General features: G+C 44.4%; 1 protein-coding gene across 2 annotated transcripts in view; it reads left to right on the forward strand.

The window, feature by feature from the left end:
- Nucleotides 1-1,796: 1,796 nt before the first annotated feature.
- The window catches only part of rab28 (RAB28, member RAS oncogene family), a 37,378-nt gene continuing 14,471 nt past the window's right edge, over nt 1,797-24,703 (forward strand). For both annotated transcript variants that reach the window (XM_035424768.1, XM_035424769.1), the window contains exons 1-4: nt 1,797-1,999; nt 9,600-9,696; nt 15,773-15,861; nt 17,131-17,260. In XM_035424768.1, the coding sequence (XP_035280659.1) occupies nt 1,925-1,999; nt 9,600-9,696; nt 15,773-15,861; nt 17,131-17,260 (391 nt within the window). In that variant the 5' untranslated portion in view covers nt 1,797-1,924. The remainder of the gene's footprint in view (nt 2,000-9,599; nt 9,697-15,772; nt 15,862-17,130; nt 17,261-24,703) is intronic.

Below are 24,703 nucleotides of genomic sequence, written 5' to 3' on the forward strand. Positions count from 1 at the left end.
ACAAGAACAATAGATATTTGCAGGTATACTTGAGACATTGGCCATTGGATAATTTATGTGTACTGTATTCAGAAAATATTAAGTGGGCTTACTGATACTTTCACTCTTTTTTGACATCAACAATTGTATCGATAAAACTGCGGGATCTGCATTGTGCTTACTTAAGTTTCTTCTGCATTTCCAGTTGAGATTTTGTCTGTCGCTCACAGATGCCCTCAACATACTGTTTTTACATTGCTTTCTGGCTCACTACCTTGCTTTGTACATTGATGGGCCAATTTTGACATGACAGGAAGTTCCACCTGGATCCCTCAGACCCCAGGTGCAAATACTGGCAACATTGCTGGCTTCCATTAGTGAGAGTCTTGGAAAATAAGTGCTATAGTATATTTGTCAGGATAATCACTAGTGACTAAATAATAATAGAATTATATAAACTAGATACAATGTGTGGAATTATTTGGACAGTGGCATAATTTTGTGTTGTTTTTTCTCTCTGTACTCCAGCACACTAAATTTGAAATGAAACAATGAATATGAGGCTAAAGTGCAGACTGTCTGCAAGACATTTACAACCACACTGGGTGATTTGTGTCAGAGTTACAGACCTTTTGTTATAGTCCCCCCCATTTTAGAGGAGCAAATAATTGGACAAATTAACACAATCTGAAATAAAGTCATCATCTTGACTTCAGCAAGTGGAATTCATGTTAATTTGGATTCAGGATGGGTGATTAACTTGGCCAGTCAAGAACATTTCACCTTTTGGCCCTTGGTTGCTTTAGCAGTATATTTTGGTTTTGTCCAGCTGTATGGGGAAGCATCTTGTGGTGAACCCTCTGATGAAATGCTGGTGTACAGTCTTCTTTTTGTGGTAGTCTGACACATCTATGTCTACATCCAGGAGAGTGTTTTCGATCTGTTTGACAGTTGAAAAGGTGTTTTTCTTCACAGTTGAAAGTATCGTCTGCTATTACTCAGGTGTATTCTTGCTTTCTAACAAAGTATCAAACAGTTTATTTTGACATACCCAATGTTTTAGCTATGCTTCTGATCGACTTATTCTGTTTGTTTAGTCTCATGACGGCCTACTTTACTGGCATGGGCAATTATTTGGTCCTCACGTTGAAAGATAACTCCAACAGATTCCACATGCAAATTCCAGTCCTAGGCTATTATGAACTCCAGACCATGTGAGTTAAAATCCCAATATGTCTTCAGCTGACATTTGCTAATAAGTAACCAAAACACACGGGTTAAATACATGAAAAACACAAATTAACCGCAAAACAGAATCTATTCATAAAATTACTAATACTCCGTGAAAAAATTAACAATTAACACTCGGAAACTATAATAACCACAATATTATTCGGTTAAATAGCAGCAAGCTTGCGAATTGCGAAATGTTTTTAAGGAAGAACATGTCATAGAGTAATGTTTACGCATGCTTGCGAGTGCTCAGGTTATAAGAAACGATTTCTGATTCTTGGGATTTGCAAGTGTAGAATCCTCCCAACACCAGAAAATGCTTATCCTTCTCCATAACTATGGTTCCCATCCTAACTTGCGACTCGGTGCCTTAGCGACGAAGACGCGTCATGGACGGAACAATCCATGTATTCCTCAATCGAAAACAATTAACAAATAACATATTAATATATAAAGTGTAGATATTATTGAGGTTTTACATACAGCTAAGAACAATCGCATATCTGATACATAAAAGTTACCAAATTATCCATAAACCACATAAATAATTCGCGAAGTGAATCTAGCGGAACATACCAACTGGTGCCGCTGGGTGAATATGGCGTCTGGTTGCTTAGCGCTAGCCCGTCTAATCTCTCTTTGATAACGTTAGCCCGTATCAACTGCGATATCCGTTACTAAATTATAAACAGATTATTTATTCATCAACATAATGTCGGATTCGGAGGAAGAAAGTCAAGACCGACAGCTAAAAATTGTTATTTTAGGAGACGGAGCTTCGGGAAAGGTAGGGGATTTTCAGATTTGTGGTGGATCTAGCTTAGCTAGCTATCTAGCAAGTTCTAGCATCAGGAGGTTGCAGAAGTATGCAATGTCAACAAATCTTGCGAGCTAATGTTAGTTTACAAAAAGTCTAAATATGACAGTGTCAGTATTTATGCAGTGACATTGCACAAGTATAACAGTGGATTTGAGTAGCCATTGCGCGTGCGATGCTTCACGCATTTAAATGGATTTATTGTTATGATAAATGCCGTTATAATACAGCACTGACAAGTCTGTCAAGCAATTCTGGTCGGTATAGGTTGTACACTAGCTTGCTAGCTAGCTTCTTTAATGAAACCTAGCTGACTGTTCCCTTATGTTTTGACTCGTTAACACGACGTTATCGGCTTGAGATACCGCACCAACCTTAGTCTACGCAATTAGCATTATTGAGCTAGCTAGCTAGTGGAAAGGTGATGGCTTGCTCTTGCTGGGTAACACAGCAACCGTTATTAACTGTGCGTAGCTAATTTTAGCCCTAGGTAAAACAATTGACTGGCTAGCTAAATTAACTTTACCTAACGTTGTCATAAACAATTTCCTGGGGTAATCTTGGGTTGTCATTCCTCAGTGTACTGAATGTTATTATGCTAAGATAGCTAGCCGTTAACCCACTAGCTAGACTAACGTCGTCGTAAAATGTGGTATTACCGTGGTGAATCCCTGACTGTTTACACGTCTGGATATATGTGACTGCAAGAAAATGTATCTGTTACCCCTCGCAGCACTGTCGACACGAGCAACGGCGTGAGCGCTGTCTTATAGTTTGATTTTGTCGTGAAGAATGCCTGACGCGCAAGCGAAGAAATGTGTTATCATGGTGGCACAATTACATCGAGAAATACCACTTTTGGGGAATAAAAGGCTATAGCCTATATTACCACTGCGTGTAGATCAAACCTACCATGCATCAAAGCAAATCGTTAATCACCCTCTCAAGCTGTTTATGATGCCACCACAGCGTGAAGCGTTTTAAACTACAGCGCTGCACCCCCTTAAAAAAGAAAAGAAAACATGGCTACATCATGTTAAGTTTAAGTATAGACCTTTATAATTTTACATTGACAACTTTGGGACTAAATTGGCCCGCTTTTTATGTAATAAAACTCAAAAGTACCTTATACATCCAGTGAAAACCTAGTGTCTTACTACTAGTTGAGTTTCTGTTCTTGAGTATAATGGACCAAAAGTTGCAAAAACTTTCAAGTATAAGCCTAAGTATATTTCCTGAAGTGTATAACCCTTCAAAAATTTTTTTTTTGAAGTAGTAGTGTAGTGTACTATAATAGTGTGCTTATACAAATGTAGGGTCAACCTTGTCAAAGTTCTCTTCAGTCTAAAACTTGTTATTCAAGTAGCATCATATGATGTTATGAAACACATCCCAGCGTTGTGCCATCATAAAATTCAAGAGAGAATAGTTAGGCTAATACATGGAAAACTGAAGTGAGCCTCAGCCATGTTTTTGAGTTAATTAAACTGACAGCACAGGCAAAGATATTGTAATTAAGAAATCATTGAAAATGCATGATGATGGAGCAGCGTCTTATTCCTGAATCCCCATCCTCAGTCAGTGAGAATTTGTTTATAGGACCCCCACACTTCCAGTGTATTTTGCTACATTCTAAGCTTAGACCTTAGTAGATAAGCCTCTGGCCACTTTGTTTTTTAGTAGATCACGTAGCATATGTACATATTTCTTCTTGAAAGTTGCCGTCAGTTTCTCCACAAGGTCCATCCTGAGCAGTTCCTGAAGATTTAGGGGTGGACAGTGAAATCCTGGTAACTATGTACAGAGGCATATATAGATGAAGATTACTTGAACATGTTCTTTGTGTTGTTTGATGTTCTTCTGGCACTAAGGGGAGTTCAGGAATAAGGCACTGTCATATTTCCATACATTTTCAATGATTTCTCAATAATAACATCTTTGCCCGTGCAGTCCGCTTCATCAACCCAAAAACATGGCTGAGGCTCATTTTCTTATGTACGGATTCTCCCCTTCATTTTATGATGGAATGATGTTTCATGATATTAGCCTATATGATACAGCTTGAATAACCAGTTTTAGGCTGAAGGGAACTTTGACAAGGTTGACCCAACAATGTTTAATAAGCACACTACTTTAGCATATTTTCTTAAAATAAGAAAGCACACTTGGTTCATTTTTGAACTATGATACACTTAAGGAAGGTACACTTGGGCTCAACTTCTCTGCAACTTTTAGTACAACAAGTGGGCGTTAAGTACTAAGTGGCTAGTCGTAAGCCGCTTGTGCTCACTGGATTTAAGTTATTTCTGAGTTTTATTAACTGAAAAGTGGGCCAATATTTTTTTCCCGAAGTTGTCAAAGTCAGACTAGTGAGCCTATTCTTAAATTTTACGTGTACCCTATGGTTTATTTTATTTTATTTTTGAAAGGGGGTGCATTATTTATACATGCTCCTGGCAATGATGGCATTATAAACAAATTTAGCGGGTAATTGAGTGTTTTTTTAATTTAATTTTTATTTTAATTATTATTTTTAAAAAATATATATATGGTAGGTTTGATTTAAATGCAGTGACAGCTTTGGGCCCTTTTTAAAAGGTGGCATCTCTCGATATAATTATGCCACCGTAGTAAAGCATTTCTACGCTTGCGGGTGGGTCAGGCATTCTTCACGGTAAGAATACATTCTTAATACAGCGCTTCCGGCGTTGATTGTGTCGAAAGTGCTGCGACAGTAACAGCGATGGATTATCTTGCAGTCACGCCTGTCCAGAATGTAAACACAAACGTAAACAAATCAGTGAGTAAGAAGAAATTTTACGAAAACGGTCACTAGTCGTTTGCGCCGTGGGGATCCAAACTGCCCACAGTCACAGCTCGGTGCAGTTAAATACTGCCATCCCATCTAGGAGATGAGGGTTATGTTCGTGGCAATGACGCTGATAACTGACTTTGACTAATTGCATTGTTTTTAAAAATATATATTAAATGAATACAGCTGTAACGCGCAGTATCAAAAAGTCATTGTGTAATTTAGGATCTGTAACTGGCTTAACTAGTTAGTTGACAAATCTTCCTTCTTGGAAACATTGTTACTTTACCGAAATGTAAAGCGCAATTACCAGAAAATACAACGGATTATTTACGGTAATATAAGTACTTCCCTGTATTAATATTACATGACTGTTAAATTGTGTTGCAAACAACTGGTTTATAACCCCGTTTGATTGTACCTGCTGCGTAATGTTTACATATTCAGTTGGATGGATTTTCTTAAGGGCTTTGGGGTTATTGTAGCCAATAACTTGATGCTATTCATTGTTCTGTCTTAATGCGTCTGATCAAAAAAACAAAAACAAAACCCTTTTCTTCCGAACCCCCTTCATATTCCGTGTCTGATAGACCATGCTCTGGTTTATATCTCGAGAAAAAATGCATCTTCTGTTTCTTTTGGTTGCGGATAAAGTTATGTGAAGTGGCCCATAATACAATTTCTCAAATTAGTTTATCAAAAATGCATTGAATCCATACGATCAGTTTTATAAATTACTCTTCATTTCCAGCATAAATATATTTTAATTTGGCGGCTAAAAAGCTTAATGTTGTGAAGAATATGAAGAACAACCATAATAATAATGATAATAATAATAATAATAATAATAACAATAATAATAATAATAATAATAATAATAATAACAATAATAATAATAATAGTTTAAGATAATTCAGGACTGAACATTTCAAAATTGACTCATAACATTCATTTAATAGAGGCATTCTGTTTAAATATACAGTCATAATTTTGGACGGTTTTATTTGAGGAGTGAGAAAGAAAAAAATTATGACCTATTGCAGTGTTCATCGGTGTTCACATGTGCTTTTTTCGTGCAGTATCATACAGCATAATACAGCAGGTGTAGTTTGATGTAATTGCTGTGGTCTTGCAGTAATGACGCATTCTTTCAGAGGAAATGGCAGGGGCTATACTTTAGCCACCAGAAATGTGGTCAACCTCAATCCAGATTACTTTAATAAGACATGTTTTTGAGGAGCCCAAGTCATCTTGTAAACTCCTAATCTTTACAGGTGTTTTTTTAGCTTCATGATGCTTTGTGTTTTTCTTCTTATACTTCTTCTTATTATTATTAGTAGTGGTGCTGCATTTTGTTTTGTTCATTTCATATTCAATCATTAAAATTTTATTTGTGATAAATGAAAACGCGATGTCAGTTTTTTTAAGTTTCTTGAAACAAAGTTATGCTCAGAGTAGGCTGTGGAACCAAGGTTTCATAAAAAAAAGAAGATTGATTTGAGTACCTTCCCTTGATTTTGACTGTATTCTAGGCGTAGCCTAAATCTTGAGTTTGACATTGTCAGTTATACCGTTAACAGAAATTAGCTGGAGGTATTAAACCACCTGTTCCAATTGCTTGACACCTTCTTTGGGTGAGAAGGGTATTGTCATCGTGTTTGTTTTCTTTTCCGTATGGAGAACAATGCAGGAGAAGATCCTCAGTTGATACTGAATTAATGTGGGAGAAGCCGGATTTCGCCATTGGTTTCACAACCTCTTCGGTTGTATTTGACTTCTTAAGCAATTACCGAAAAAAGATGTGTTAAATTAAGCCGGAAGGGAATTCTGTGTTGAATTTTCATGGGTCTGAGTAATTTGCTCTACCTATACTAGTGTTTGGTTTCTCTGTCCGCCTTCGTCCGTCAGCTGGCTGAATTGGAAGGACTAAGCTGTGAAAATGTCGGCATGATCCATCCCCTCGCATATTAAAACCTTCCCAGATTGTCATTCTTTTCCCACTACGTTTAAAAAGATGGATAAAGAACAATCAAACATGTAATCAGTAATTTTAATCTCATAATGTGAATAATTTGTTTTATAATAACTGCAAGCTGTTTGTAATATGATATCCACCCAGTGATTTTGTATATAGCATGCTATATTTTTAGGAAATATTTTGTGGGTTATAATGTAGATGTTAATGTACTTTTGGTCACCAGTCCAGACACTGGGGATGAAGATTAGCTGTTTAGCTATATCTCCGTATAGTGCATTGGATTTAAAGCTTGAAGTACGTGGTCCCTGTTGAATAAACAACCACGAGAGCAATCTTGCAGGCCATCAAATGTGGCAAGTGTGTGTTTATGTATATGTATTTATATATGTGTGTGTGTATGTATATATATATATATATATATATATACACACACACATATATATGTATATATATTTAGTAATGTGTAATATTTACAGCAAAGTACAATGGTTGCCCTGACAACCATTACAGGCATTTAGCCAACCAAGGCAGAAAGCAGGCAGTAGGCAGAAAGCAAGGCAGGAAGCAGTTTCCTTCAGAGTGTGTCTTCAAAATTGAAGAGATTAGGCATGAATGCACGACAGCGATTTTTTAAAAAGTGCCTTGGGACCTCAAGCTCATCTCTTTTTTCCCCCTTTTTTGTTTTTAAGAAGGAAAAAAAAGCCACGTTATTTAGGCTTAAGAAGGAAATGAATGGTTTCAGCGCGATGATGCTTTCATGCGCGTGTGTGTTCTTTGAACGCCGAACCAAACGCCTCGGTTTTTCTCAATGAACGCACACAGAAGCCGTCAGGGCCTCGCCTGATTAATTCAGTCCCTGAAGGATATCTCTTCATGACAATATGAGCCCCTTGGACCGTGGCCAGATGCCAGTTTGCAGCAATTAAAACGACTTACCTGCCTGCCTGTGGGGGAAAAAAAAAACAAAACAAACAAAAAAAAAAAACGCTTCAACAGGTAGATTGACTGACATTCTGTCTTTAATACATATTTGCTTGGAGAGCAGCCACTGAGACTCGCGGCTCTCGTGTCACGATTCTAATCCCGTGCTCGAGGCAGCCCCGTCCATCTGTGAAGGAGGCCGTGGGCGCCGACCGGAACGCACATCTGCAAAATAATTCCCGGCCGACTTCAGCCCTTTTGAAAAAGTCTATCTTTCGCAGTATTTCACGCACATTCGTCCAAGTTTTTTTTTCCCCTTTTTCTTCCTGCGCGAGAAATCACGCTCGCCTTCCGTCCCGATCCCCGTGAGCGCCCTTCCTCATCGGACCGTCTGGCTCCGGGCGCTCGCTCGCTCGCTCGCCCGCCGTAGCTTCTCTGTGGCTGAGGCGTCGCTGAGGGCTGTCCGCGCCAACCGCCTGCAGGGGACCCCGGCGTCCCGGCCCCTGAGGACGCAGCGAGGGGGTCTCCGACCCTCCTGACGGCTGGCAGCTCACGGGCCCCACGGCTCGCCCGTTATAAATATCCGAGTCGCCGCGTGACGCTCTGGGAAAAGCGGGGTATTTTTCCCTTTTCTCTTTCCACCGAAAGGCCAAAAAGGCATTGTAAGCATCCCCTTCCCACAATCCAAACATATCACTGCTTGCCAATGAGTCTTTGTTGCCTCTGACAGGGGAAAAAAATAAAAATAAAAATCCATGCGCTACGCCAGCATATATAGGCCAGGTTACTTTCAAACTTTGGAATGAAAATAATAATGGATGTGTGTAAAACATACACGCATGCACAAAGCCAGGCTTCTGTAAAACGAAGAAAATTGTATTGCAATGCCAACATATGCATGTGGAAAGTAGATTCTGTCTTGGCTACTTATTATAGCTTTGTATACAGTTGTTTGGGCTACTAAAACAGAGGTTTCATGGACCGATTCCCATTCCTTTTGTGTTTGTCACCGTTAGGCCGAGCCATTTTTCCCACGGCGTGTTTTGTGTGTGAGACTGTGTGTGAGACTGTGTGTTCTCCTACGTCCGTAGAGGCCTGTGAAGGGACTTTGGGCTGCTTGCACATTGTTTTAGTTATTGCTTAGTACCTACTTACTTTGGAGATTTAGTCATCGCTAACTTTGTGAGTGTGTGGTTAGAGGTCAGTTTTGGCTCCGGGGAAACTCCGGTGTCTGTCTGAATGTAGCCAGCCATCGAACCCGGGACCGCAGGACACTGAGCAGGTCCCCGCTCTTTCGGTTAGCTGCACTGTTTATGCAGTTGTACGGTTCCAGATTTGGCAACGTGACATGCTGTTGCACTCCTTTTCTCTCTTATGGGTTCATCTCATCCATCAAAAGGAATTAAACTTGGCAGTCCAAGCGAGAATTCCCATGGATTTAAGAATCTGTCATTCATTTATTTTTGTTGAATTCTAAGTATAAAAAAAATCTTGACACTGTTGAAGCTTTAAATTTGCTGCAATTATCTGCTCTATTGTGCATCTGAACACCTGTTTTCTCAATTTGGGTTTTCATGCTGTATTATTCTGTACATTGTGTGCAATAATATAATGATCAGTGTTAGACAGACACACAAAAACAAAATGTGTTCCGTATAACCTAACCCGAGTTTCTGAAACATTTCTCTGAACAGTCGGAAGGCAAAAACAAAGCAAGGACATTTGCTGTGACTTACTGTGACTTGTTGCACATGGGAAAATAAGCATGGCGGTAAAGGAGACTGAATTCTCTCTCACTCTCTCCCTCTCCCCCTCTCTCTCTCCCCCTTTCTCTCTCTCTCTCCCTCTCTCTGTTTCAGACGTCGCTGGCCACGCGGTTCGCTCAGGAGGCCTTCGGGAAGCAGTACAAGCAGACGATAGGCCTGGACTTCTTTCTGAAGAGAATAACGCTGCCAGGTGAGCCGCCGCCCGCGGCGATGGCGTACTCCGCTCCGTGCTCCGCACCTGCGGCCTGCGGACCGCCGCTCTCCGAACGGCGGGAACGCTCGGCCCCGTGGGTGTCGCATCGCCAGCGACCCGGGGCCACCCTCACAAATAACACCCCCACCCCCCTCAAAATCCGTATTTCACACTCTGCTCGACAGGAAGGACAGTAGAACTAATATGAAAATAATGATTATCATAATCGCTATCATTATAATTTTCCTCATTTTTCTATCATGTTATGTTTGATGTGCGCTCTTATCGGGTCTGACATAAAAGGTCTGTATGCCCCGATATGTGTAACACCAAAGCATCAAGAGGAGCTGTAGCATAGGTACAGAGCCACCACTCTCCCTTTACGGACATGTTATGAATATTTCCTGTCAGTTATCCGTAAGAGTAAAACACATACATTGTGCAAATCTTAACTGAGACTATAAATGAAAAATAGGAATAATGAACTGAGCATGAAAAGTTAACCGAGTTAAAATCGCAAAAGTGTGAAGTGTGAAGAGGTACTTGAGAATTAGGTTACAGAACACACACGTGCACGCTCACACACACACACTCACACACACACACGCACGCACATACACACACACGCACGCACACACACACACGCACACACACACACACACACGCACACACGCACGCACATACACACACACACACACACACGCACGCACACACACACACACATACACACAGGCATTTCGGCACAGTTGGCGTTTGTCCTACGGCTAGATCTGGGATATAGCACAGACTGTAGGTAGAATGCTGTTTAAAAAGAAAAAAGCCCAAAGATTTTGATTTTGATCTATGTATTAGGTATTACATTCTATTCCATACTTGTGTCACCAACAACCAGGAAGATTTAATTTAATTGGTAATATTTGTATGGTTGCTACTGTATTTACTCAACATATCAGTTTCATTTATTGAATAGGCTTTATTCAAAGATCCCTTTTTCTTGCTGGCTGCAATTTTCATTTTACCGATTTAAATAAGGATTTCCTTTATTTTAATCAGTCGTTTTTTTTTTTTTTTTTAAATGATTTTTTTTCCCATAATTTTCCTGAAATTCCTGTTTCTGGGGGAGCGCTCTGTATTGTAGGGTGTCTGCCTTTTTTCAAGTTTATTCGTTCTGAAGGCTGTTCTCTCCAGAGCAAACACAACTCGCTTTTTTCCCCCCCTGAACCTTACAGACATGTTATGTGCGGCACGGGAAATCTAGCGAAAAATTCTCTGGGCACGCTGCAGAGCAAATATATTTAATATTTATATCCATGTCCCTTATCCCTGGGTTTCAACTGAGCTTTGTTCCAGTCTGCATAAGACCTGCATGATCCTATTTACCTCTTTTCAATTCCGCGGAAAAGCCAAATAATTCTGTAATTCTGTAATATAAGTGCCCGTTGTGTAGCTTCTGCTATATTTTGATTTTCAAAACACTTTAAAGATATTAAAAAGACAGAAATGAATTGCAGCTGAACTGAAATGAAATTAAAAGTTGTCATTGATCAATTGATTGATCGGTAAGAGTCTGCTAAAACCGCCATTTTTACATTTTCAGTAGATTGTTTGTTATACATGGGTTTTTGCTCGCATATTCACATCCGGACAGAATCTAAGATAAAAAAGAGTTTGAAAAACCATGACTAAAAGTTAGAATTAAGAATACGTCTTTGGTCTGAACAAAGCTTTGTGTTTATGTTTTCTTTTAGGATATGTTGTCATCAGATTGCTGCATTTTGTTGTCTACTGATGATCAACTGCTAACTACTGCTAAGCTTGTTTAGGGATTATTTGCTCATATTTCTGTGTGCTGTGCATCTTGGTAAATACGTAGGCTATCTTTATTGCAGCTTCCAGCACTTTGCCTGTTTTATTGTCTGCTTGATGTAGCTTTGCTTGTGTGTGCGTACGTGTCTATGTATGCATTCATGTCTGCGTGGGTGCATGAACGTACATGTGTGTGTATGTGCGTGCGCGCGTGTGTATGTATGCGCCTGTGTACATGTGTAAGCGAGTCAATGCATGCACATGTGTGCATGTTGTGTTTGCACAGGTGTTTGTGTGTGCATGTGTGCGTGCGCGTGCACGTATGTTCGTGTGTGTGTGTGTATGTGCATACAGTATGTGTGTGTTTGTGTATGTGTGTGCATGTGTGTGTGTGCGTGCGTGTTTGTGTGTGTATGTGTGTGCATACAGTATGTGTGTACATGCATGTGTGTGTATGTTTGTGCATACAGTATGTGTGTGTGTGTGTGTGTGTGTTTGTGTGCGTACAGTATGTGTGTGTGTACATACAGTATGTGGGCATGTGTGTGTGTGCTACAGTATGAGTGAACGTGTGTGCGTACATGTGTGCACGTACAGTATGTGTGTGCGTATGTGTGTGTGTACATACAGTATGTGGGTATGTGTGTGTGTGTGTGCGTACAGTATGAGTGTACGTGTGTGCGCGTACATGTGTGTACAGTATATGTGTACGTGGAGGTGTGCGTACAGTATGTGTGTATATGTGTGTGTGTGTACGTGTGTGTACAGTCTGTGTGTACATGGAGATGTGCGTGTTTGTGTGCGTACATTATGTGTGTATATGTGTGTGTGCGTACGTGTGTGTACAGTCTGTGTGTACATGGAGATGTGCGTGTTTGTGTGCGTACAGTATGTGTGTATATGTGTGTGTGCGTACGTGTGTGTACAGTATGTGTGTACGTGGAGGTGTGTGTGTTTGTGTGCGTACAGTACGTGTGTGTACAGTATGTGTGTACGTGGAGGTGTGTGTGTTTGTGTGCGTACAGTACGTGTGTGTACAGTATGTGTGTACGTGGAGATGTGCGTGTTTGTGTGCGTACAGTATGTGTGTATATGTGTGTGTGCGTACGTGTGTGTACAGTTATGTGTGTACGTGGAGATGTGCGTGTTTGTGTGCGTACAGTATGTGTGTATATGTGTGTGTGCGTACGTGTGTGTACAGTCTGTGTGTACGTGGAGATGTGCGTGTTTGTGTGCGTACAGTATGTGTGTATATGTGTGTGTGCGTACGTGTGTGTACAGTATGTGGGTACGTGGAGATGTGCGTGTTTGTGTGCGTACAGTATGTGTGCGTACAGTACGTGTGTGTACAGTATGTGTGTACGTGGAGGTGTGTGTGTTTGTGTGCGTACAGTATGTGTGTATATGTGTGTGTGCGTACGTGTGTGGGGAGGGGGGGTTCCCGGCAGCACTGTGGCTCCTGCGAAGCGGGTGGCCTTGGGGCTCCTCCCCCTCGCTGGGCGGGAATACTCCCTCTGGCCTGTTGGTCCTTCAGTGCTGAAGAGGCATGTCACTCTTACAGTGAAAGAGCGGCTTTTCAAACACAGCGCACATTTTCCACCCGGGTCTGGCTCACAACGTCCTCAGTGTGTGTGTGTGTGTGCACTTGTGTGTGTGTATGTGTGTGTTTGTAGCCCTTGTGCAGCCACCAATCAGTGAGCCTTAAAGAACGGTTGTGGGAAGAGGCTATAACTGATTGGTAAATGACAGGAAAGCTTTGATAAGATTTTAGCCCAAGCACTTAAACGTATTGCTCTTGTTCCCTCCAAACCCCCGCTTCAGTTTTTTTTTTCCAGTGAAAATATGTGAAGCTGCAGACATTGGGGGGGGAGGGGGGCAGTCTGGGACTAGAGGTGATCATGGGAAATATTGAGTTACTGCTTCATTTCATTGGCAAATACCTCTGAGGTGTTGACCGGTGCATAAATCATAAATCATTTATCGTAAGGATTGAACTGTGAAATAAATAGCCTACAGAATGTATACTTTTTCCTTTCCATGTGAAAAAAAGGAGCAGTGTTGGTGGTGGTGGTGGGGTGGGGTATGAAATCACAAGCCTGAGATTCAGGGTAGGTCCTTCAGTGTGCGCTTCAGCGTGTGGCTGTGTAGTCTGGATGTATTCACTGTGACGCTCACGTTTCCTTCCTCTGTACAGCCAGCGCGAGCATGCCCAGTTCGCCCTGTCAATCAAGACGCCGCCGGCCCCACTCCCTGGGTGTCGTGTAAAATCCCTCTCTGAGCCCTTTGGTGCAGCTCCTCCGAACACTGTTTGCTCTGAATGGGGTTTATTTTTTACCTGCTCTCTCTCACTCTCCCTCCCTCCCTCCCTCTCGTGTTCTCTCTCTCCCTCTCTCTTTCTCTCTCTCCCTGTCCCCCACTCTCTCACATAAGCACTGCATGCTCTGCCTTGTTTTTTTTTTTGTTTTTTTTTTTTCTCCGAAGGAATAAAATATTTATTTTGATTTGGTTTTGTAACTCTCTCCTGCAAATTGGGGTCAGGAAAACCTTAAAATGTTTCTTTTTTTCCCTCTTGGGTTATTCTTTTTTTTTTTTGTTTAATTGCCTTTATTTTTCTTAACACCACATATTTCTCCGTGCGCTCACTCTTTGGCAGTGCGGGGCACAATGCAAACAGTCGAAACCCGGGCTAAGAAGGCCTTTTCTTCTACGCTTTTCTCGGCCTGCTGGAAAGAGTTTAAATTTCGGGGTGAGCAGAACCTGTTTGTCTCTCGGGATTGGCCTGGGAGACGTTCTTTGGACGGAGAGCGACGGTTCTCTGCCAGACTGAAGTGACCGTAATGAGATTAACCCCTCCTTTATTGTCTGCAAAATTTATTTTACCAGCAGTATTACTTTTATAAAATTCCTCCTCAAAATTAGAGGCTCTAACATGAGATTGAGTGCCTGGTCCACGGTGTGCCTGAACAAACCAACAAAGCAGTGTGTGAATAGAAATTAAATCTGAAAAATGGTGGCCGTATGCTAACAGTAATACCAGCATCAGTGCTAGGCACAACAGTTTCTGAGTGAGAATATGTCTGATAATATGTTTCACTTGGAATTCCATAAATGGGCATTATGACTCACATCACTAATGAATATGCTTCTAATAATACAGCCACAAGAGGAACGCCTAATGAAGAACATTGTAAAGGAGATAACTTTAATTTTTAAATTTCAGTTCAGGGTGAATGTTGATTGAATCAAGGCCAGTGACTGGATACTGCTTCAGGATCCTTCCGGCTGATCTCAGATCAGTGCTTCGCCGTGTCCTGTGCATAGCAGATCAGCGGCATTGGGGGCCTGGGCTATCTCTGGTCAGTTTGATGACTATGGCTGCTGTTCAAATGACTGAAGCACAGTGATTGCGTTGCTGCTCTGAAGTGTGGGCTTCCACTCTGGCGTTTAACAGGGATGCTCATATAAAGTGTAGGCTTTCCTTGTGAAGCGCAGGCCTTGTTGTGAAACGCTGTGTAGGGTTTCAGTGTAAAATCCTGTTTCCGCATTCTGGTCCCAGGCTGCTCTTCCTTTACACTTATTTATGTGCGTATTTATTTTACTCTGGGGTCGTGGTTTAAGAGCCGCTGATACTGATTTACGAGAGCGCTCAGTCTAGGCTGAGCGCAGTTTTCTCCCGTGCCGCTGAGCTAGGCAGTTAAAGAACAGCTATACTTTTTTTTACTGTTTACAAATGCTCATTTCTTAATTTCAGGAACCACGAAGGTGTGTAAGAATTGAATTGTCTCCTGGAAATGAGGTTGCACAAATTGTCCTCGGTTTTTCCTCAAAATTACAGAAAAATCGGCATTTGCTTTCTGGGATACTGATATATTATTCGTAATGAAACGCCTGGCACATTTTTAAAGCCTGTATTTATTTGTGAGCGGATGGTGTGATCTGTGACATAATGTAATGCTGTCTAATGGTGTGTAATGTTGTTTGCTGTGTGTAATGGGCGGTGTGTGTAATGCTGTTTGCTGTGTGTAATGATGGGTGTGTGTAATGCTGCTTGCTGTGTGTAATGGGCAGTGTGTGTAATGCTGTTTACTGTGTGTAATGGGCAGTGTGTGTAATGCTGTTTGCTGTGTGTAATGGGCAGTGTGTGTAATGCTGTTTACTGTGTGTAATAGGCAGTGTGTGTAATGCTGTTAGCTGTTGGTAATGAGTGATGTGTGTAATGCTGTTTTCTGTGTGTAATCGGTGCTGTTATTGTGGTCTTTTCTTCCAGGCAACCTGAATGCTACTCTGCAGGTCTGGGACATTGGGGGACAGACTATAGGTGGCAAGATGCTGGACAAATACATTTATGGAGCTCAGGTACAGTCCTGAATTCACGCATACACACACACACACTCACACACACACACACGCACACTCACACGGGTGAATGTCCGCCTTTCTATAGCTCATTCACAGTCTGTTACAGTGGTGCTCCGTTAGACTGTGGGGTTAATAAGCTTTAATAATTATATTAGTGTAGCATGACTAGGGTTGAAGCTGCCGAACTACTAGGCTAAATGCAGACTGTGTGTGTGTGTGTGTGCGTGCGTGCGTGCGTGCGTGCGTGCGTGCGTGCGTGCGTGCGTGCGTGCGTGCGTGCGTGCGTGCGTGTGTGTGTGAGTGAGAGGGAGAGGCAGTTTGTCCGTGTGTTTGAGAGTAATTTTGTTTATATGCACATCTGTGTGTGCAGTGTCAGTGGTTGTCACTGGTATGTCTGCAGGTGGCTGTTGTATAAACGCCTGTGTGTTGCCTTGGTGCATTTAAATATTATTATTCTAAAAACATACAAGGCCATATTTAATGATTATTTAATGATTTCGTACTGGAACAGAGATTTTGTTCTTCAGTGAAATGAGTTACTGCGCACAGAGAGGTGACGCTGTGATGTCACAGGCGTAGCCGAGTGAAGGCTAATCTGCGGCTAATGAGCGAGGCTCATTTAAACGGCAGTGTGGTACTGGCGCAGAACGGGGAGAAAGAGGCTGGGGGCGAGCGTCGCAGCTGCGTCTCGCTAGCCCCTGTGCGGCCTAGCAGCGAGCAGCCTCCCCTCCCGAGCGCGCTCTCCGCGCGTACGCCGTTTTCCTCGCGTCACTCCTCACCCTCCGACCGAACCCCCCCCCCCCCCCGGGCCTCAGGGCCCTGGGGGCTGAACCCTTTTCTCCCGCTGGGGCCTTCAGAGCAGTGCTCTGGGCCTGCCTCTCCAGGGACCGCAGCTGCCGTCTGAGGCACCAACGCCACCTGCTGTTCACTCTGACACCCTGCCCTTCTCCTGTCGCTTTGAGCCAAAATGGCCGCCCTGTATACAATACTGTTCAGCTTTGCATCTCCCATTTTAACAGTTTTCACGCAACTGTAATTTAACAATATTAAAATATTAAAATTAAAACTCATACACAGTCCTCTTAATCTTCATAATCTTTGTGTATGTGTCCATATGTATGATTATGTTTATGTAAGTTTCTGTGTCAGTGTTTGTATGCATATATATGTGTGTGTGTGTTTAATGACATGTTGTTTGATAAAATATCTGCAGGGGTTCTGTCCTCAGACCTGCTTCACTCTTCCTTCCTCCTCTCCTGCCTCCAGGGTATTCTTCTCGTCTATGACATCACTAACTACCAGAGCTTCGAGAACCTGGAGGACTGGTTCGGGATGGTGAAGAAGGTGAACGAGGAGTCCGAGGTGCAGCCGGTCATCTCCCTGGTGGGGAACAAAAGTGAGTCCTCAGGCAGAGGAGCGGGCCTGTGGCTTCCAGCGGCCAGCTCACACGCAGCCGAAGGCAGGAAGCCCCGGCTGTGTCATCCACTGCAGCCAGCGGCTCCCACATCTGAGGAGGGGGGGGGGGGGGGGGCGGGGGGGGAGAGCGCGTGGGGCTGGCCCGGTCCGCCGCGGTGCCGTCATTGTTTAGGGCTGACTTGCTCCCTGCGGCGTCTTCCCTCTTCATTATCTGGGGCAGAGGCGCTGGGCCGCGGCGGCGTGTTTGGTTTGGAGAGAGCGCGCTCTTCGCTCGGCGCGTACGCCTGTGAGAGTGCGGTGTGCGAGAGTGTGTGTCTCAGCTGACACACTCTCTGAGTTTGTGTGCTTGCCAGTGTGCGTGTTTCCCTGTCTTTCTCTTTGACCCCTCTCTCTCTTTCTCACCCCCTCTCTACCCTTAAAATTCAAATAAAATAAAGCTTTGTTGGCATGACAAGATACATCTTATGTTGGCAAAGCACAGAAAAGAACATTACAGTTTAATGGATAAACATGGATCTAGACATACACTGTACAGACAAAAATAATAAGTCTGTCTTTTAATATCATTAATAATATGCCTATCCCGGTGTGAGTGTTTTCTCTCTCTCTCAGGCTGGATTGATAGTCAGTAGAGCCGGAGTGCAGTAGCTGGGGATCAGGGCTCCAGGGGCCGCTGGGTTTTAGGGGTGATTTATGATCTCGCGGCGGGACGTCCCGGCAGCGCTTATCTGCCTCTCCCGGAGCCCCGCGGGCTCCTCTCCCCGCCCCCTCCGACGGGCAGGCCCAGCCGGACGTTAACCAGACCACCCCCCCCCCCCCGTCCCGTCCCGGAGAAAATAAAGACTAATAACGGCGATGTTTTAAACATCCCCCTGACGGGCGGAGGAGCGGCTGAACGGAGCGGCCCGTAATTAAAACTCTCGCCTCCGCCGCGCCCGTGATGGATGACTCCTGGAGTGGTGTCTCCGCGCAGGAAGTGCTGATCCCTTACTCAACAGAAGGTTCGAAGGTCAGCTTGTAATGTACGCATTAATTCTGGGCACTTTGCGCTCCCGCGCGGCGGCGATGCATTAGCCGTGCTAACGTGCTTCGGCGCGGCACCGATGCATTAGTCGCACTAACGTGCTCCGGCTATGCATTAGCAGTGCTAACGTGCTCCGGCTATGCATTAGCAGTGCTAACGTGCTCCGGCTATGCATTAGCCATGCTAACGTGCTATGGCTACGCGTTAGCTGTGCTAACGTGCTCCGGGTATGCATTAGCTGTGCTAACGCCGCCCTGCTCGCTCTCTTCGTGCGTCTTACTCCTGCGGCGTGGAAAAAAAAAACACTGACCCGAATCGCCCCGCCGGGGGCTATCAATAACCGCACGGCGCTATTCCGCCGACCTTCGCTTGGGCTCATTTTTTGTGAGGGAAGAAGCCGGTCGCGGTGTCTTCTGGGAACCGGCCGTCCGGACCTTTCTATTTCTGCGGCCCGTTTGGTTTTTCGGATGCCAAAGACTGCGCGCCGGAGAAGAATGAGAAACACACGGCGTTCCCGGGCCTTTCCGCACAGACTCCGCAGGTTCCCATGGCAGTGGGATGAGTGACAGCCGAAATGGAACAGCGAGGGTAAACAGTAATTACGCCGTCCTGATTTATGCCTGTGAAAGGGAAGGTCTTTGGGGAAGCGGCTTCACTCGACACCGGCCGCTCAGGAGGAGACGCGGGCCCAGGCGGGATGGGTTCACGGAGTATTTTTGGCTCTCCGGGACAGCTGGACGTAGCGAGCGTTCCCAGGTCCGCGCTGTCACGGTCGTTAGGTGGTTTTTTTTTTTTTTTTTTTCCTTTTTTTGCTTCGCTGTTCGTTTGAGTTCTTTCTAGAACATTTCGTTGACTTTCACAGTCCATTGAAATATGCCTTACAGGATGGTTGTGATCATTGTTAGGGAAGCAGTTGGAAGCATGGAATACTTCAGGATTTAAAAAACAAAGTACTGCTTGTAGAATGAAATACTCTTTTGAGCGCCTGCAGGACAGCACTATCTTGGTTAAAAACTGAAGGTGTAGAACGTCACAGTGGTGTTGTGTAGCGATACGGGGAGACCCCAGCCTGCTGACGCCCTCCCTCCCTGGACTGGGCAATGATGCACAGTCAGGATTTCACTGTGGCCTTCTTTCTTTTAATCCCTTCTTCTTCTCCTTCCTTTCTCTCTCCTCATCTCCCTCTTGGTCCTGAGTGGACGGCTTGTGACCCCAAAATGCCCTCTTCCCTTTCTCTGAGTGCAGTGTTCCCCCCCAGGAGCAGCGACCCCCCCAGCCCTCACCCCCCCCTCCCCCTGAGAACCCCAGATGCCGCCCAGATACTTGTGTTAAAGAATGGCACCTCTTGTAACAATTCTGAGAGGAAGCCAATAAAAGATTTTATTGAAAAGACATACGCTCTCACACACGCACACGCTCCCACCCACGCTCTCTCACACACTCACATACACACACACTCTTATATGCTCACATACACACACATGCACACATTCTCTCTCTCACACACACACACACACACACATGCACACACTCACACACACACACGCACCCACAGAGTATCACACACAGGGTATCACACATTGAATATCACACTCACCCACACAGAATATCACACACAGGGTATCACACATAGAATATCACACCCACCCACACAGAATATCGCACACAGGGTATCGCATACTCAGAGTGTCACACGCACAGTCTGCACACAGGCCCTGAAGCCTGCAGTTGAGCTGGAGCTGGAGAGGAAGCTGGCTGCTGCAGTGCTGAGCGTGGGCCTGCCCTGTCCTGAAGCCCTAGCGTCATTGTGCGCTGTGCTGGCTCATAGCCCGAGGCTGTCAGGGATATTTAAATGAGTTATTCATAGGGACACTTAGAGGCCTCTTAGCTCTGCACTTGTTCTATGGTTTCCTCCAGCCGCGCTGCAGTATCACATGACCTGCTGCAGGGAGGAGGCCAGGCTCCTGTCCAACTGTGTGTGAGTGTGAGTGTGAATGAGTGTGTGTTTGTGTGTCTGTGTGTGTGTGTGTGCATGCGTGCATGTGTGTGAGTGTGAATGAGTGTGAGTGAGTGAGTGTGTGTGTGTGCGTGTGGGAGTGTGTGCATGTATGTGTGCACATGTGTAAGCGTGTGTGTGACTGTGTGTGAGTGTGTTTTTGTTTGTGCAGTTGCAGGAGCTGCATCATAGCACTGAACTGTCCAAACTGAACTGATCCGACAAATTACACAGCTGTAGTTTTTTCTGTCGTAAATATTTGCATTGCACAGGACAACTGGGCAGATAGAATCTGAGTGACTCTAAGTGTTTTAATTGGCCTTATTTAGACCAGTCCCCTCTGTGAAATACTCGCACCCCCTCTGTCTCTTCCAGCCTTGTATCTGTGACTCTCACCCCTTATAAGAAAGCTTCCCAGTGTCCCGTGTCTGGAGCTGGGCTTCCTGCAGTCCTTTCTGCAGTTTACTTTTCTCCCTCTCTGCAGTCTGTAACGCAGCTCTTCTGCTCTGTGTTTAAAAATGACTGTCTGACCTTCCTCCGCTGCCTCCGCTAACTCCATTTCCCTCCCTGGGTCTCAGAAACATTCCCCCCCCCCCCATCCCTTCCCTCAGCGCCCCCCCCACCCCCCACCCGGTCCTTATTTGGTGTGACTTAAATGGGTTCAGTTCTCTTAACCCTGCACCATTACTCATGGCTTTTAGCACAGAGGCTTGTATCCTTTAACCTCTGTGGATCTGAACCAGCTCTACATGGGAAATGTTCTCCTTTCCACAGATAAGTTATTTTTTCCTTCTTCTTCTTCTCCTCCTCCTCCTCCACGTCTCAGGACTGCTTCACGTATAAAAAAATAAAAAATAAAAAAAATTCTCCTGCGTCCTGTCCAGGGATATCTTTTTATTGGCGTGTTTTAGTGTTGTGTAAAGCAACACGCGTGTGTTTACATTCTGCTCGGTAGAGCGGCGTTTCCGCGCATCTCCCACCCCCCCACCCCCCTCACCCCCCGCCCCGCCCCCAGAAACCTCGCACTCAGTCGCCGCGTGAGGGTTGACGTGTTTTTAAAAAGCCGGGTTCTCATGATGGTTTTTTTTTTTTTTTTTTTTTTGGAAATGCCACCAACATTGTTCTGGGGTGTTCGCACATTTGGCGGGAGGAACGGTGAGGGGTGCGAGGACACCCCCCCCCCTCCCCCCCTGTAAATCGGCCTCACTTCCTGTCTGTTCAGCGCAGGGCCTGCGCATTTCTTAATCCAGAGATGCTAATAATCCGCCGGGTGCAGGGAGGCTGAATACGCTTCTGTTTTCCGTTTGGCTGGAAGATGTTTTCTCTGGCTCCGGCCTTGGCACTTTAGACCCTCTTATAACAAACTGAAGGTTTTTAATTGCCCCCGGGGGAACGGTTAGGGCACAATGGACATGTGGCGGACAAAAGGCTGGGCTTCGCGGGGCCCGGCGCTCACTGTAAACGGGGAGAGCGGCGTCTGCGCGGCTACGCGGGGGTGGGTGTGCGGGCGGGCGGGTGGGCGGGTGGTGAGGGGAGGGCCTCGCCACGTGTCCTCGCGCCCGGTCGCTGTCTTCGGCGCCATCTTGCTGGTGAGCGCCGCTGCTCCGCTTTCAGGCTGGGACTGGAGGAAGAGCGGCTCCCACAGCGGTAAACTGTAGTAACAATGTCCTACCACTAGGGGGGAGAGCAGCAGAATATATGCTGCTGGAGAAGTACCTGCTCAGTTCCTTTTATTTGTTGAGCACAGTCACCAAGTTGTTGGATGTTACCATGCCGCATGGTGATGTTGGTGGACAGTGGATGATTCCTTTTGCTGAACGTTGTTTCGATGCACTGCACTCTCTGTGTTACTCTCCTTATTTCTATGTATATCTGCTTGTACTTCTATTAGGCTGAAATATTTCTTGTTTAACTGTTGGTTTAGTTAAATAATATAAGGTATACACCTTTTTGCCTTCTGAATTTTAGTTGCTGGGAAATATGTGGCAATTTTTCCAATAAAAATGTTAATTTAAACAATATATGAAATACAATGCGAGACACATTATTTTGCAGTAATGTACCTGAACAAGTATGGACAGTTAATTTTATCGCTGCGTGTTTTTATTTCTATCATAAGTTCAAAATCAAACTAGTTTTCGGCTGTTATTTTTTATTCAGTTCAATAATTTAATGAACTGAAATGTATGTTCACCGTGGGTGAGTAATCTGGCATAATGGCACTGTTTTATGTTCTCTCTAGTCTTTTAAAAGCAGGCAATCCATAGCTTCACGGTTTTTCCCACGATTTAAAAAACAATGTACCCTTGATGTATACAGAAGAAAATAAATCCTCTTTATTATTCGTACTTGAAATAGACGTGATGTACAGCATTAGTGCTAGAGTGAATTTCCCCTCAGAACCAATAAGGCTGTGTTATTTATGCAACATTTTACTGTGCCGACAGCACGTAATTATTCATCGATTGCTGTTTTAGACAACCGATAAATAAAGGGGGTATAGAACGAAAATACTAGCTAGCAAGCTAAACTGAGCCTTAGGGATTGTTACAGATTCTAATTGCGATTTAAACGCTCAGGAAAAAAAAACTACAGGAAGTGGCGAGAGGTCGCGACCCCGCCGTACGCGCCGCCGCGTTCTCCGCTGGAAGCAGCCGGAAGATCGCAGCCGTCACGCCACGCCGCCTCTCGTTTTACGGGCCCCGGCGCGAAGACCTCACACGGCGGCGCGTAGCAAAGCCGATTGAATAACGAGGCGGGTTTTGAAACCCCGCCGCTCGCGCGACAGTGGAGCGCACGGTTAGCAGTGATGCAGCAGAGCCAGTATCCGCATCTGTAGCGCGTTGAGGTAGAGGTAGGGTTTCTATAGGGGAGGGGGTACGGGGACGCTGTGTGGCCGGCCGCACCCCCCCCCAACCCCCCCCCCACCCCCCGGCCTGTTTGAGCGGCTTTGCCGCGACGTCGAGCGCCGGCCCGGAACGTCGCCGACCGCGCGGACGCTTCTCGCGCCCGTCCCAGAAGCGGTTCCCGCGTTGAATGTCTTCATTCACCCGGGCCGTCCGTAAAGCAAATATTATCGCACATGCAGCGGACGATCGGTCTTCTGCTGCCTCCCTGTGTGGTACGTTACAGGCCATTACCCGCGCGCACCACCGGGCCACCTGACCGGGCCCAGCGCCGTCTGGAGCCCCGCCACCGCGCCGCCCCGCGCCGCTCCCCGGTCAGACGGAGCCTTTTATTCCGCCGTCGCCGCGACGACGGCCGCCGGCTTTAACGAGCGCCCGACGGTGTGGCCCGCGGCAACCGTGTCTCATGATGTTAACGTTCCGTTTGGGGTGGAGCGGGGGCCTCTTTCACAGCACCTGATTCAGCCGTAACACACAAACAAATAAATAAATAAATATTCTTCAACGCTGATATCCCGTGGGATTTGTTTTTCCTCACCTGCTCATTTTGTTTGCTTGTATTTCTAAGCCATTTAAATTCTCCCTAAATATTCCCTTAACCTTATTTGTGAATAAATAAATGCGATCAAATATAAGCTCTGTGGAAGGTTGGGGGGTGCGTATAAACAATTAATAATATTGTTCATACATTTGTTTATTTGTTTAGGCAAAAAGTAGCCTTCAACATTTATTTATTATTAAATTATATATTATTTAATTAAATACATATAATTATATGATTATATTTAAGATGTATGATAATACATATTTTCTGTTAAATTGATTTTCACAGGCAAATATAAATTTTAAAAAAAATTAAATGATTGTTTTTATTTTTGAATGAGCAAGAAAAAGCGAAATGGAATTTCCAAGCCACCTCCATTTAACAAAGCCGACAGACAGAATCACCGTACCGGTAAATATGTGTCAGGCCACTGTGTCGCCTCTGTACTGGTGCACCGAGCGGGCATCACGTAAGATTACATTTAGCACGCGTCAGGCCTGCACCAGGTGAAGCATGTGTAACCGTAGTTAGCATAAATAATGCCTTGGCTACTGCGGGTCAGTTTCTGGCCTGTACGACACCACTCCTGGAAATATACAGCAAATATGTTGAAATAAAGTGTATTAAGATTGCTTATTTCAGTACTTCACAGCGTATGTACAAAAAATTCTAATTTTCACCTCTTTCAGATTTTATTTTGAAACATACATTGCTGTAGAATAATATGTGATCTGTTTTTCAAATGTTTTTTCACATATTTTTAATATATTGCCATGTATTGTTTTTCCATACAGGACATGCTTCATGCTTCTTTTTAAAGGTTTATTTTCACAGATTTTTTTTGTTTTGTTTTTTTAAACTGATCTTGCAGTTTATTATACACAGTAACCCTTTTAGCTCTCTGGCCTCTGATAGTCACATTAGGTCTTTACTCTTTTAGATGCTTTTAATGA

The sequence above is a fragment of the Anguilla anguilla genome, chromosome 7 (genome assembly GCF_013347855.1).
Source record: "Anguilla anguilla isolate fAngAng1 chromosome 7, fAngAng1.pri, whole genome shotgun sequence".
In the NCBI taxonomy this organism is placed as follows: domain Eukaryota; kingdom Metazoa; phylum Chordata; class Actinopteri; order Anguilliformes; family Anguillidae; genus Anguilla; species Anguilla anguilla.